Source organism: Salvelinus sp. IW2-2015, linkage group LG8 (assembly GCF_002910315.2).
Source record: "Salvelinus sp. IW2-2015 linkage group LG8, ASM291031v2, whole genome shotgun sequence".
Classification (NCBI taxonomy): domain Eukaryota; kingdom Metazoa; phylum Chordata; class Actinopteri; order Salmoniformes; family Salmonidae; genus Salvelinus; species Salvelinus sp. IW2-2015.
Window position 1 is genome coordinate 18005680 of NC_036848.1, and position 16235 is coordinate 18021914.

At 41.6% G+C, this 16235-nt stretch overlaps 1 protein-coding gene across 1 annotated transcript in view; it reads right to left on the reverse strand.

Moving 5' to 3' along the window:
• mgat4b (alpha-1,3-mannosyl-glycoprotein 4-beta-N-acetylglucosaminyltransferase B) overlaps positions 1 to 16235 on the reverse strand; it is a 227396-nt gene that overhangs the window by 61892 nt on the left and 149269 nt on the right. The window contains exon 7 of the mRNA XM_023992677.2: positions 7686 to 7761. Within this exon, the coding sequence (XP_023848445.1) occupies positions 7686 to 7761 (76 nt within the window). The remainder of the gene's footprint in view (positions 1 to 7685; positions 7762 to 16235) is intronic.

Sequence of the window (16235 nt, forward strand, 5' to 3'; positions counted from 1 at the left end):
TTCAAAAACTATGACAAAAACACGATTTAATGAACCACTAGGACAGTCTGACAGGTCTGATGTATTGGAAAGTGAGGGTGTGGATAGAGCATGGGAACTCTTCCAAGGTAAATTTGTCAGTACTGTGGACAAGCTGGCACCCCTAAAAGTGAAGAGGATCAAACAAAGGCCAAAATCCTGGATCAGTAGGGAAATCCTTCTTCCATCACCTTGAGAAACGATGCTCGAAAAGACCGAGGTCAAAATTGCCAGATTCCTTCACTCAATACAAACACCTAAGGAATACAGTTCAAAGGCTGGTTGACGAAGCAAAACTGTCCTTCTACAAGAGCAAGATCCAGGACAATATAAAGGACCCCAGGGGACTTTGGAAGACTCAAGGCCCTAGCAACAAGCACAAAACAAAAGTCAAACAGCATTGGACTGAACATCAATGGTAATGTTACCTTTTACAGAGCACAGGTGGCTGACAAATGAGTTAAATTGGTTTTTCAACACCATTGCCAGCAACCTTGTTGATCAACACCCAGAATGCTCTGGCACCTTTGGAAACCATCATATTCAAATCTATTATTCGGTTAAGGGCGTCTCCGAAGGACAGTTAGCATTTCCCCAGGTTTCAACTGTAGATGTTACAAATATGCTTAAAGATCTTGACAAACAGAAAGCCACAGCACTGGATAACATCCCAGCTAGATTCCTGAGTGATGCTGCTGATCGTATTGGACCTTATGTAACACACACCATCAACCTTTCCATTCAACATGGTAAGTTGCCACAAGAGTTGAAACATGCAAGAGTTGTTCCTTTACACAAGAAAGGAAGCTAAGTCGAACAAGGGAACTACAGAACAGTGTCAATCTTGTGTGTTGTCATTTTACATTACCTTCAGCCAGGTTTCAGACATTCCTATTCTACCGACACTTGTTTACTATACCTGAGAGATTTTAGCTAGCAAGAAATTGACAAGGGAAACTTCTGTAGTATGGTGATGCTTGACCTACAAAGATTTGGCACCAACTCCTTATTATGGGAAAAGTCATACCTAACTAACAGGGTCCAAAGGGTGGATGTGGGCGTGACACTGTCTGATACTAAGGAGATAAACCGTGGTTCCACCCGCATGGGAGCATTTTATTTTGCTCTACATAAAAGACATGGACTCTGCCTCTTCATGCCCTCTGTTCCTATATGCGGATGATTCTGCCCTCTTGGTTTCACATAAGAATAAGGAGACTGTTGAAAAGACCCGAAGCAGCGAACTGACTAAGTGGTTATCCGACAACAAACTGTCTCTGCATTTAGGCAAGACAGAATGTACCCTGTTTGGTTCTAAACACAAAGTGAGACACTCTTCCAACTTCTCGGTGAAGTGTAATGGTGTATTGGTGCAGGAAGAATGCTCTGTTACATGCTTGGGATGTGAACTGAGCCAACACATGACAGGTGAACTCATGGCTCTGAAGGTCATTGGGAAGGTTCACTCCAGGACAAAGTTCCTGTGGTAGCCAAGTTCCTGGATACAGAGACTATGAGGACCCTGGCATCTCTGATACAGTGCCACTATGACTATGCTTGTATCTCATGGTTCAGTGGCATACAACACATCTGAATGACAAATTTTAAACAGCCCAAAACAAACTAATGAGAATTATACTCAAGCTCAGCCCTAATAATTTCAGGTGAACGGAACTGGCTTCCAGTTGATGTCCGGGTGGTGCAGATCAAACGGTTGATGGTTTTTAATGCTATAAATGACCTTGCCCTCAGTCATCTGTCTGGTTATTTTAATTTCATTAGAGACACTCAAGGCCATCACACCAGACCCAGTGTTGCCAATATCAGACCGCTGCGCTATAGGAGCATGGCTGGATAAAGCTATTTCCTTAACACAGCTGTAGAAGAATTGAATGGGGTACCAAACCACATGAAATATGCTTCTGGATGAGCATTTTCTTGTTTGCTTATGGCCTTATACAGCTTGTTTAGTGCCAGCAATGGTTTGTGATGGTAAATAAACAGCTTTGAAAAATATAAATGAAATCTCTCTTCGAAACAGTGTGGTCTACAGCTTATAATGAGATAATCTACCTCAGGCGAGCAAAACCTTGAGACTTCCTTAATATTAGATTTCGTGCACCAGCTGTTATTGACAAATAGACAAAGACCGCCACCCCTTGTCTTACCGGAGGCAGCTGTTCTATCTTGCCGATGCATGGAAAACCCAGCCAGCTGTATGTTATCCATGTCGTCGTTCAGCCACGACTATGTGAAACATAAGACATTACAGTTTTTAATGTCCCGTTGGTAGGATAGTCTTTCTTGATCTGAGCTCTTCCAGTTTATTATCCAATGATTGGACGTTGGCTAATAAGACTGATGGTAGAGAAGCATTACTCACTCGCCGTCGGATCCTTACAAGGCACCCCGACCTACGTCCCCTATATCTCTGTCTCTTCTTCATGCGAATGACGGGATTTGGGACTTGTCCGGAGTCTGAAGTAAATCCTTTGCTTCTGACTCGTTACACAAAACATCTTCGTCCAGTACGAGGTGAGTAAACGCAGTTCGGATAACCAGAAGCTCTTTTCGGTCAAAAGAGACGGTGGCAGAAACAATATGTACAAAATAAGTTACACATAACATAAAAAACAAACACAATTACACAATTGGTTAGGAGCCCGTAAAACAGCAGGCATCTCCTCCGGCGCCATTCTATTTCTCTGTAAACAAATTACCAACATACTTTCAGCATGCGTATAGAGAAGGGCACTCAATATGTACTGCACAGACACAAATGACTAATGATTGGTTGAAAGAAATTGATAAGAAGATTGTAGGAGCTGTACTGTCCGATTTCAGTGCAGCCTTTGAAACTATATTACTGATCATAAACTGTGGTTGAAAAAAATGTATGTAAATGTATGTAAATGTATGTGTTATGGCTTTTCAACCTCCGCCATATCGTGGATTCAGAGCTATCTATCTAATAAAACTCAAAGGGTTTTCTTTAATGGAAGCTTCTCTCATGTCAAACATGTAAAGTGTGGTGTACCACAGGGCAGCTCTCTACTCTTTTCTATTTTTACCAATGACCTGCCACAAGCAACAAACAAAGCATGTGTGTCTATGTATGGTCCCGTGTGGCTCAGTTGGTAGAGCATGGCGCTTGCAACGCCAGGGTTGTGGGTTCATTCCCCACGGGGGGACCAGGATGGATATGTATGAACTTTCCAATTTGTAAGTCGCTCTGGATAAGAGCGTCTGCTAAATGACTTAAATGTAAATGTATGATGATGCAACCATATACAGTGCATTTGGAAAGTATTCAGGCCCCTTGACTTTTTCCACATTTTGTTACGTTACAGCCTTGTTCTAAAACAGATGAAATTGTTTTTCCCCCCTCATCAATCTACACACAATACCCTATAATGACAAAGCAAAAAGGTTAGTATATATAAACGGAAATATCACATTTACATAAGTATTCAGACCCTTTACTCAGTACTTTGTTGAAACACCTTTTGCAGCGATTTGTTGGGTATTTCTTGGGTATGACTCTACAAGCTTGGCAAACCTGTTTTTAAAATTTGTATTTAACCTTTATTTAACCAGGAAAAGCCCATTGAGACAGAGTCTCTTTTTCAAGGGAGACCTGGCCAAGGCAGCAGCAACAATCAATACATACAACAATACAACATGATCCAGCCTAAAAAAAAGCATTTACACTCCTCCGTAACAGAGTCTCCCATTAATATTTTAAATTCATTCAGTGGCACTAACATATCTAGATGAAGCATGGATTGTAGACTATTCCATGCCTCTGGTGAACCTTCTAGAAGGTTCTCCCAAATCCACAGAGAAACTATTGAGCTCTGTCAGAATGATCATCGGTTTCTTGGTCACCTCGCTGACCAAGGCCCTTCTCCCCCGATTACTCAGTTTGGCCGGGCAGCCAGCTCTAGGAAGAGTCTTGGTGGTTCCAAACGTCTTCCATTTAAGGATGATGGAGGCCACTGTGTTCTTGGGGACCTTCAATGCTGAATAATTGTTTTGGTACCCTTCCCCAGATCTGTGCCTCAACACAATCCTGTCTTGGAGCTCTACAGACAATTCCTACGACCTCATGGCTTGGTATTTGCTCTGACATGCACTGTACACTTATATTGACAGGTGTGTGCCTTTCCAAATCCCGTCCAATCAATTTAATTTACCACAGGTGGACTCCAATTAAGTTGTTGAAACATCTCAAGGATGATCAATGGAAACAGGATGCATCTGAGCTCAATTTCAAGTCTCATAGCAAAGGGTCTGAATACTTATGTAAATTAGCTATTTCTGTATTTTTTGCAAACATTTCAAAAAAAAAAATGTTTCCCTTTGTCATTATGTGATATTGTGTGTAGATTGATGAGGAATTTATTCTATTTAATCAATTTTAGAATACGGCTGTAACGTAACAAAATGTGGAAAAATTGTGTGCATATTTCCCGAAAGGACTGTACGTGCCAGTGACTGTAAAACCCTTAACAAAGAGTTGCAGTCAGTTTTAGAATGGGTTGCCAGTAATAAACTGGTACTCAACATCTCTTAAACTAAGAGCATTGTATTTGGTACAAATCATTCCTTAAGTTCTAGACCTCAGCTGAATCTGGTAATGAAGGGTGTGGCTGTTGAACAAGTTGAGGAGACTAAATGTGACCCACCACCTGGATTCGGTCCTATGTAGCAAAGTTTGAAATGCTGTTTATTTTACAATGGATAAAAGTAGAGACTCAGAGCTAGAAATGTATATATCATACACTGCAGTTAAGGAAAAATGGGAAAGAAATTCTGCCTTGAAAGTTGATAAACATGTCACCCCACTTTTGAGAAATGGCCCTTGAATGTGTTGGTTACCTACTGCAGAGCCCCTCTTTGTCAGCAACCTTCACACCCTCTTTAAGTATTCACATGTGAGGCTATGTGCTAAACAGAGTGTATAGTAAACAACCAAAGATTTCAAGACTAAAAGTGGTAAAAGTAGTAGTAGCCTACAATAAAGAAAAAATTACACTATCTAGTCATTGGCCTATATCCTAATCTGACTTTGGTGCAGGTCATGTTGTCCTTCACAAACACACACTATATCAAACCAAATATATGTCTATTTGTCACATGCATAGAATACAAAAGGTGTAATACAGTAAAATGGTTACTTGCATATTTGCATAAAAATTGCCAAAGTTATCCCTTCTATAAATCTGGGGATCCAAGATATTTGACAAATTATCACCCAATAACTGTATTACCATGTTTTTCTAAAATCCTAGAGAAAAATGGTATATAAGAGAATATTGAAACATTTAAATCAACACCGATATGATTTTCGTAAAAACTAATCCTGATATGACTCTTTTGCAACTTATCCAACGTGTTTGACATATAGTTTGATCATACAATATTACTTTCTAAATTGCATTTTTACGTTTTTCATGATTACACACATCATTGGCTATATAGTTATTTTCATGATAGAGAACAATTTGTTTATGCAAATGGCTGTGCCTCTATCAGGGCCAAGATATCCTGTGGTGTGCCACAGGGTTGGATAATTGGACCTTTGTTATTCCTAATCTATATCAATGACCTTTCTGCTGTGTCTTCTACCATACCATACGAATCTATATCAATGACCTTGCTGCTGTGTCTTCTACCGTACTTCCCATTCTCTTTGGTGATGATACCAATTTGATTTTATCACACAAGAATTTTGATTCACTAATTAATGAAGCCAACTCAGGCACGGCCACATTTTCTGTACGGTTCCAGATAAACAAATTATCTTTCAATGTTAAAAAAATCCAACTTTATTATATTCACTAGTAAGAATAAAGAATATTGTTTAAAAAAACGAGCCAGTCTCTCAATTAGTGGGAATGAAATGGAACAAGTCACATTCACTAAATTCCTCTGAGTTTTAATTGATGAAAAGTTATCCTGGAAAGATATTCAATTTGTCTGCAGTAAAGTGATGAAATCTGCTGGTATCATCAGAAAGATTAGTGGTTTGGTTCATCAGGCTTACTTCCTAACTCTATACTATAGCTTCATTTACCCATATCTAATTTACTGTAATATTGTCTAGGGCAGTACATTTGCCTCCTACCTACACAAATTACTCATCATACAAAATACATTTGGAAGACTAGCCACCTATTCTAATTACCTAGCTCCATCAGCATCTTCGTTTAAGAAACTTAACATTTTGTCTATTTACGATATTAATGTATGGCAAGTATGCACTTTCCTCTACAAAATCATCATACTATGAATTTTTCCAGGTAAATTCTGAAATCCATCTATAAAACACAAGACACTGAGATAACCTTCACCCTCCCTACTGCCACACATCACATAGTCAATTCTCAATCAGATACAGAGGTACCATACTCTGAAATTCTTATCTTCACATTGCCAAAACCTCATCATCAACCTCAATAACTTTAAGCGAAGACTAGGGGTCAGCCTGATGAACCAAACTACTCAGTAATCTCCTCCATATACCCTAACGCTCATGCACACACACACACACTTAAACAAAACAAATATTGTTCTTTTTTTCCCTCCGTGATTACTGATCAAATCATTCATAATGAGTTGATTTTGTTATCTGTTTTAACAACCCTTTTTTATTTTTGTACTGATGTAATGCATATTGTTGTTTTTATGTGGTGTGGTCTTCATATAAGCCCTTCGGCTTCCAACCACATCTGCACAATGTTTTTTAGAGCATGTCTTGCTCTTCATTGTAATCAGAGGGCTAATATTAATACTATGCACGCCAGTCTCTCTTGGCTAAGAGTTGAGGAACGACTGACTGCATCACTTCTTGTTTTTATAACAAACATTAGTGTTGGAAATTCCAAATTGTTTGCAGAGTCAACTTACACACACACTTATGCCACTAGACATGCCACACCAGTGAGTCTTTTCAGTTCCCAGGTACAGAACAAATTCAAGGAAACGTACAGTATTATACAGAGCCATGAGTGCATGGAACTCCCTTCCATCTCACATAGCGCAAGTGAACAGCAAACCTGGTTTAAAAAAAACTAATAAAGCAACACCTCATGCAACAACGCCTCTCCCCTATGTGACCTACTTGTTGTGTGTATGTGTAACTGATAGAGGCGCACACACACACACACACCACATGTTCATGTTTTTAAATGTATGTAAATTCTAAAGTATTTTGTCTGTAATGAATTTTTCACTATGTTTCGGACCCCAGTAAGACTAGCTGTCGCCATTGGCGTCGGCTAACGGGGATCCTAATAAATCAAATCAAAAATCTAAATGGCAGCCGCTCGTCGGCTCTCAGGAACGCAGCCTCAGCAGCGGGAAACGACTGGGGCAAATATTATTGCTGTGTCACCCTCACGATAGTTTTCTAGATTGCTTCTGTAGGACTATAGCTGTTGTTGAGTGCCACCTGTCCAAAGGTTATGTGAAATGGCTGCCCTGTGAGCAATGTAGTTCCAAGCACTGACATGTCAGAACAATTTTTCCCAAGAACAAACAGTTCATAGTGTTTACACACTTCTAAGATTCTCATTTCACAATGCAGAATATACTAATTTCTTCAGTCTTTACAGAAAACACTGTAGACAAATGCATGCTGCAAGAGGCTTGAGGTTTCGTACCTGCACATAGTAGGTCCCTTTGGACTGGGCGTACATCATGAGGAAGCAGTAATCCAAATTCTGTTTTGTCCGCCATCTGGGGAGACAGAGGAGAATGACAGAGGATGCGATTAGATTCACAAACCCAAAACACACACACACTTCAGCATCAACACATGATCCACATCCAAACCTGCGTCCATGCTCACCGACAAGACAGAGGGAATTCATCCGACATACTACTATTTCATTGACATTCAGGCCTGGGTGCACGAGCCAGTGTCTCACTTTGGCATAACTCACTTTGTTATAAATCAGACACATAATGTAGGAGCTGTGTTGTCGTAAGAGTCAATAAATGGAAACAATAAGCTTCTGGTCGAAGCGGGGCAGAGCCCCTGGTCCTCTATCTTCCTGTGTAAGAGGAGAGCGAGGAGAAGCTGGAGGTGGATTAGTGGCTCCTGGATCAGATGAGGAGCAGAACATGCGGTTGCCTTTGTCACTGGATACCAATGAGATGTTGAAAACGGAGAGGAGGAAAAACAACTCTTTGCCAAGTTACTGTCTTACAAACGTACTCACGCTCGATTCGATTAGCTATGCCTATGGGAACCAAATATAAGAATCTCTTGCGCGCACACACACACACACACACTTTTTGGACGAGACACAGAGTAGCTTGTATAAACACACTGTGACGAAAATAGGCATCGATAACATGAAAAAGGGAAAAAGAACAAAACAGTGATTAGAGCAGCCATACAGCAACTACTACACCAGGAGAAGAATGCCCCTCAACGCAACTCATTTCTCATAGTTTCATCCAATAAAAGACGGCCCTCCGGCAGCACCATTCCTATGATCTGTTTGCCCGTTCAAATCTTACTTTACAATAACAACACGTGTAACGGATTGAGACTTACGTAACCCTTCGCTAGACGGAAATAGTAGCCAAAATCATGTATATCGTGGCTATATAAAGATAAAGCAATTGTTTGAGGCAAACAAGGAGCAAATCCTATCCATGTAGCCTAGGCCTACATCAAAGCTTGTACACAGAGTACACACCCCGAAATGTGTACCTATAACAGAAAACAACACAATTATGCTTGATTAGAGACCAATTCTGAAAAATTACGATATGCAAACAGTCATTTCCTGAAGAAAGCCGTGTAAACATTTAAATCCAAATATTTGCTCTCTTTCTAACTGCTTGATAAGCTTTATGAATCTCAGCTGTGCCGGGAGATAGGCTTGGTGACAAACCACATCACATGCTCAATAAAGATTATGAGGTTCTCTCCCCTAAAGCCTTTATTCCCATCTGGTAAATAGATGATACATTCACCACGAGGAGGCACATGATAGGACACAAGGAAGCCCATTTCTACCCTACCACCCCTAAGCTATCGGTACCACTGTGTTTCAACAAATCGTCAGTGTTGTCCCCTGACGTGCCATTAGGATGTGAAAGGTCAAATGAGTGATGTTAATGATAGTGATACAAAAGCACTTTAACTCCATCTCAAATTGAATAAGATTATCTGGGGGAGTTATTTCCTCGTTCCATGTTTCACTAAAGGGACATTACACTCATAAACGAACATGTGTAAGATGATGTTTTTTCAGACATCAAAAGTAGACTAATGCCAAGATGAAACCACGTCATGTGAAATTGGGTGTATAAATCCAACTATATGCCTCCAACCCAAAATTACTTTCTGGTTTTCCTTCTTTGATTTTGCGTTAATCTTTATATATATTTGCAGTGGAGGCATATAGATGGATTTACACAACAAATGTCTTGATATTAAGCTACTTTAAAGGTTTGAAAACTCCTAACAAACTTTTATTGAATGTGTAATGTCCCTGCACCATCGAGAGCATCCTGACCGGTTGCATCACCGCCTAGTATGGCAACTGCTCGGCATCTGACCATAAGGCGCTACAGAGGGGAGTGCGAACAGCCCAGTACGTCACTGGGCCAAGCGTCCTGCCATCCAGGAACTATATAATAGGTGGTGTTAGAGGAAAGCCCATAAAACTGTCAGAGACTCCAGTCACCCAAGTCATAGACCGTTTTCTCTGCTACCGCACGGCAAGCAGTACCGGAGCGCCAAGTCTAGGACCAAAAGGCTCCTCAAAAGCTTCTACCCCCAAGCAATAAGACTGCTGAACAATTAATTAAATCGCCACCGGACAATTTACATTGACCCTCCCCCCTCCCTTTTGTACACTGCTGCTACTCACTGTTTATTATCTATGCATAGTCACTTCACCCCTACCTACATGTACAAATTACCTAACCTGTACCCCTGCACACTGATTCGGTACCGGTGCCCCCTGCATATAGCCTCGTTATTCTTATTGTGTTACTTTTTATTATACATTTTTACTTTAGTCTACTTGGTAAATATTTTCTTAACTCTTTCTTGAACTGCACTGTTGGTTAAGGGCTTGTAAGTAAGCATTTCACGGTAAGGTCTACACTTGTTGTATTCGGCGCATGTGACAAAGTGTGATTTGATTTGTTTGATTTAAGTCAATGTGGATAAGGCCCACAAGTACACTATACAATCAAAAGTATGTTAATACCTGCTCGTCGAATATCTCATTCCAAAATCATGCGCATTAATATGGAGTTGGTCCCCCCTTTGCTGCTGTAACAGCCTCCACTCTTCTGGGAAGGCTTTCCACTAGATGTTGGAACATTGCACTGATGTTGGGCGATTAGGCCTGGCTCGCAGCGGCCTTCCAATTCATCCCAAAGGTGTTCAATGGGGTTGAGGTCAGGGCTCTGTGCAGGCCAGCCAAGTTCTTCCACACTGATCTCAGCAAACCATTTCTGCATGGACCTCGCTTTGTGCATGGGGGCATTGTCATGCTGAAATAGAAAAGGGCCTTCCCCAAACTGTTGCCGCAAAGTTGGAAGCACAGAAGCGTCTAGAATGTCATTGTATGCTGTAGCGGTAAGATTTCACTTCACTGGAATAATGGGCCTAGCCTGAACCATGAAAAACAGCCCCAGACCATTATTCCTCCTCCACCAAACTTTACAGTTGGCACTATGCATTGGGGCAGGTAGCTTTCTCCTGGCATCCACCAAACCCTGATTCGTCCATCTGACTGTCAGATGGAGAAGTGTGATTCATCACTCCAGAGAACACCTTCCACTGCTCCAGAGTCCAAAGGTGGCAAGCTTTACACCACTCCAGCCAACGCATGGCATTGCGCATGGTGATCTTAAGCCTGTGTTCAGCTGCTCGGTTATTGAAACCCATTTCATGAAGCTCCCGAAGAACAGTTCTTGTGCTGACGTTGCTTCCAGAGGCAATTTGGAACTCTGTATTGAGTGTTGCAACCGAAGACAGACAATTTTTACAAGTTACGCACTTCAGCACTCGGCGGTCCCGTTCTGTGAGCTTGTGTGGCCTACCAATTCACGGCTGAGCCGTTATTGCTCCTAGAGGTTTCCACTTCACAATAAAGAATGTACAGCTGACCGGGGCAGCTCTAGCAGGGCAGAAATTTGACCAACTGACTTGTTGGAAAGGTGACATCCTATGACGGTGCCACGTTGAAAGTCACATAGCTCTTCAGTGAGGCCATTCTACTGCCAATGTTTGTCTACGGAGATTGCATGGCTGTGTACTCGATTTTATACACCTGCAGCAACGGGTATGGCTGAAATAGCCGAATCCACTCATTTGCTTTTGTATATATAGTGTATATTAATATGGGCTATTTTCAGCCCTTTCCTGGGATAGCATGGCTGTGTGCTCTATTTTATACACTTGTCAGCAAATAGCCAAATCCACTCATTTGAAGGGGTGTCAACACACACTATATATACACACAACTTTACTTTTTCCACATTTTGTTACATTACAGCCTTATACTAAAATTCATTAAATTGTTTTTTTGCCTCATCAATCTACACACAATACCCCATAATGACAAAGCAAACACTTTGTTAAAGAAATGATTGCAAATGCATGAAAAAATAACATGGAAATATCACATTTACACAAGTATTCAGACCCTTTACTCAGTACTTTTTTGAAGCACCTTTGGCAGCAGTCTTCTTGGGTATGACGCTACAAGCTTGGCACACCTGTATTTGGGGAGTTTCTCCCATTCTTCTCTGCAGATCATCTCAAGCTATGTCAGGTTGGATGGGGAGCGTCGCTGTACAGCTATTTTCAGGTCTCTCCAGAGATGTTCAAGTCCGGGCTCTGGCTCGGCCACTCAAGGACATTCAGAGACTTGTCCTGAAGCCACTCCTGCATTGTCTTGTTTGTGTGCTTAGGGTCGTTGTCCTGTTAGAAGGTGAACCTTCACGCCACGCAAGTTTTTGTCAAGGATCTCTCTGTACTTTGCTCCGTTCCTCTTTCCCTCGATCCTGACTAGTCTCCCAGTCCCTGCCGCTGAAAAACATCTCCACAGCATGATGATGCCACCACCATGCTTCAGCGTAGGGTTTGCCAGGTTTCCTCCAGATGTGACGGTTGGCATTCAGGCCAGGCATTCAGGCCAAAGAGTAAAATCTTGGTTTCATCAGACAAGAGAATCTTGTTTCTCATGGTCTGAGAGTCCTTTAGGTGCCTTTTGGCAAACTCCAGGCGGGCAGTCATGTGCCTTTTACTTCCGTCTGGCCACTCTACCATGAAGCCCTGATTGGTGGAGTGCTACAGAGATGGTTATCCTTCTGGAAGGTTCTCTCATCTCCACATAGAAACTCTGGAGCTCTGTCAGAGTGACCATCAGGTTTTTGGACACCTCGCTGACCACGGCCTTTCTCCCGCGATTGCTCAGTTTGGCCAGGCGGCCAGCTCTAGGAAGAGTCTTGGTCATTCCAACCTTCTTCTATTTAAGAATGATGGAGGCCACTGTGTTCTTGGGGACCTTCAATGTGGCAGAAGTATTTTGGTACCCTTCCTCAGATCTGTGCCTGAACACAATCCTGTCTTGGATCTCTACGGACAATTCCTTCAACCGCATGGCTTGGTTTTTGCTCTGACATGCAATGTCAACTGTGTGCCTTTCCAAATCATATCCAATCAATTGAATTTACCACAGGTGGACTCCAATCAAGTTCGAGAAACATCTCAAGGATGATCAATGAAAACAGGATGCACCTGAACTCAATTTCAAGTCTTATAGCAAATTGGTCTGGGAAAAAAAAAATATATATATATATACAGTATATATATATATATATATACACACACACACATACATACATATGGAAACATTTCTAAAAACATGTTTTTGCATTGTCAATATGAGGTTTTGTGTGTAGATTGATGAGGATTTTTTTTATAGAATAATTTTTAGAATAAGGCTGTAATGTAACAAAATGTGTAAAAAGGGAATGGGTCTGAATACTTTCCGAATGCACTGTGTGTACTGTTCTGTGCCTCTGTAGCCCCGACTAGGATAACTCAGCACTTTGCGATGGCAGACTACCCTGTACACACTAAACTGCATCAGACCAGACAGGCAGCAGCCACAATATTCTTCACACCATAAACACAGCATATTGACAAACTGTCTGAGATGTAACACCCAGAGAAACAAAGACTCAAATGTTACCAAAGAAAAGTTAAACTTTCTCAGATCTCAGCTGTGTGTTCCAAGCTGTGTGGGTAAACAGGGAAGCCTGCACACACACGGAAACGCAGGCACGCAACTTGACCATACACTGATAAACATACACATATGCAGCTGTATGTGTTAAATGGGGGAGCATGCCTATAAACACAAAACATATAGCACATACATAAACACACGCACCAGGGTTGACTGGACACTCTTAGCATTCTAAGCTTTCAAGGCAAAGGGTGGCTACTTTGAAGAATCTAAAATCTAAAATATATGTCTGTTTCTTGAACTCTGTGAAGCATTTATTTGGGCTGCAAATAATTGTTTAACACTAACACTTTTTGGGTTACTACATGATTCCATATGTGTTATTTCATGGTTTTCACGTCTTCACTATTATTCTACAATGCAGAAAATAGTAAAAATTATGAAAAACCCTTGAATGAGTAGGTGTGTAAACTTTTGACAGGTACTGTATATATATATATATATATATGTTACTGTGTTTCAGTATTACATCTAATTCTATACACTGAATACTTATCTACTTTATGTCTCTGTTATATTCAGATGTTTGCATGTTTTTCCTATACCTTTACTGTAAGCATTCATTTGTAGCCTATGTATAGACCAGCAAGCATTCATTCTAAGCCACACAAATATTATTATCCAAGTGCTTCTTCAATACAATCCTTTCTCAACCTAGCCCCGGGCATTCTAGGTACAAGGTAAGGAAAGAGTCGGCATCCTGTCTCCTCCTCTCTCCATCTTTCCTCACTCTGTCTTCCTTTCCCCCCCTCTTATCTTTTCTCACTCCATTTGATGTGAGGGATGTTTACCTGCTCAGCCCGGTCCTCTCCTCCTCATGCATTATGAAACCAGTCTTACCACAGAGACCTAGTTTCCCCTGCCTCTCTCAAAATACGGGCCAAGGAGCAAGATTTTAAATGCAGTCTGTTTTGTACTGAATTTTGAGCTGACACACAGACAATTACACACATTTGCACTTAGTAATGAAATATTACAGTACAGAATGTCCACCACATGCACGCATGTAAGCACAAACTTGTGCATGCACACAAACACACACACACACACACACACACAAACACAAACACACCACCCTATAGGCAGCCTATCCATCCTGCAGTCCCCCCAGGGTACAAGGCCGCTTGGTTAATCGATAGGGAACATTGTCTCATTCTCCTTGGCCAAGCCTGGGACTCTCAGACGATAGATGATAGAGGGAGGAGAGAGAAGAGAAAAAGACAGAGTAGAAAGCTACAGAGAGGAGAGCGAGAAAGAGATAGTGAGAGAGGAGAAAGAGGGGGGGGGGAGAGAGAGGGAGGGAGAGAGAGGATGAGAGGTGAGTAAGTCATGGCTCCTGGCGTGAATCGATCGAGGGGGCTTTGATTAAGCGGGCTGGGCAGACTGCCTTTAATCTCAATAGACTGGTTGTGTCATCAAATCACTTCTTCTATTGTGCGGCTCCCACGCAACCGTCCCGGATAAGCTACCAGCCCAGTGATAGATTGCTTCCCGAATGGCAGCCTATTCCCTATTTGGTGCACTACTTTGAAGCAGGGCTCTGGTCAAAAGCAGTGCACCATGTAGGGAATAGAGTGCCATTTGGAACGCAGTGGTGCAGTGTTAAATCAGGCTCCTCTATGAGATTCCTCTATGAGGTAAGTACAGCCCAACACTAACAATGTCTTCGGTCTGCGGAGTCAGCTGCAGAGTGATACCGCAAAAGACTACGGAAGACTATGGAGCGCAAACATTCTAAATCCTACTTGCAGTGTACAGCTAAGGCGTGATGTTGATTAGAACTTAAGCAGTCCAACTGAAAATGAATTGCGTCACATCAATGTCTCCCTCAGAACTTAACAACCAATCAAAGCATGGACCTTCACATAAGACACATTATCCTATCCAAATCACCAACCAAACTATCAAATTAAACGTCTACCCTACACAAACTAATAACTATAGGACTATATGAAATTAAATAGGCCTACAGTCTTGTTTTACAGACAGATGGTGTATGTGACAATAATAGATTAGACTGTTTGGGCTGATTTGATATCGATTTGTCTGTCGCTCTGTCCGTCTGTCTGGTAGATGTGGGATTGATTCGTCCGCCTGGTTGATCTGACATTGATTTACTCAGTCTGGATTACCTGGGAACGATTTAGTCCATCAGCCTGCTCACCCATGAGTTTCTTTAGGGGGAAATCTGCACTCTCTGCTATAAAATACTAAACTTCAAGCTTTATAATATTGAGTTAAGATGTAAAGAGAATAAATAAGTTATCTGTCAAGTTGCATTCTAATGAATTGGAGAGCTGGTGAGAGTGTGTTACAGTGTGTGTGTGTGTGTTGGGGGGGGGGGGGGGATCGGTTGGCTCTTCATTTATCTGCATTCATCCATCCACCCACCCAAAAAAGAGATGCTCTGCTTTTTTGACACCACACTGCAGACTCCAGTTTTGTCTTACTGTATCTTTATTATTGTCCAGTCATGTGGTCAAGTGCGGCAAAGAAAGACCAAGTTAAGCTGCAGCTGTCCCAGAACAGAGCGGCACGTCTTGCTCTTCATTGTAATCAGCAGCCTAATATTAATACTATGCTTGCCAGTCTCTCTAGGCTAAGAGTTGAGGAGAGACTGGCTGCATCCCTTGTTTTTATAAGAAACATTAATGTGTTGAAAATTCAAAACTGTTGCATAGTCAACTTACACACAGCTCTGACACACACACTTACCCCACCAGACATGCCACCAGGGGTCTTTTGACAGTCCCCAAATCCAGAACAAACTCAAGAAAACATACAGTATTATATAGAGCCATTATTGCATGGCTCTATATAATACCCTTCCACCTCATATTATATAACCCTTCCATCTGTAACGGCGTTCCTCCTCCTCTTCATACGAAGAGGAGGAGCAGGGATCGAACCAAAATGCAG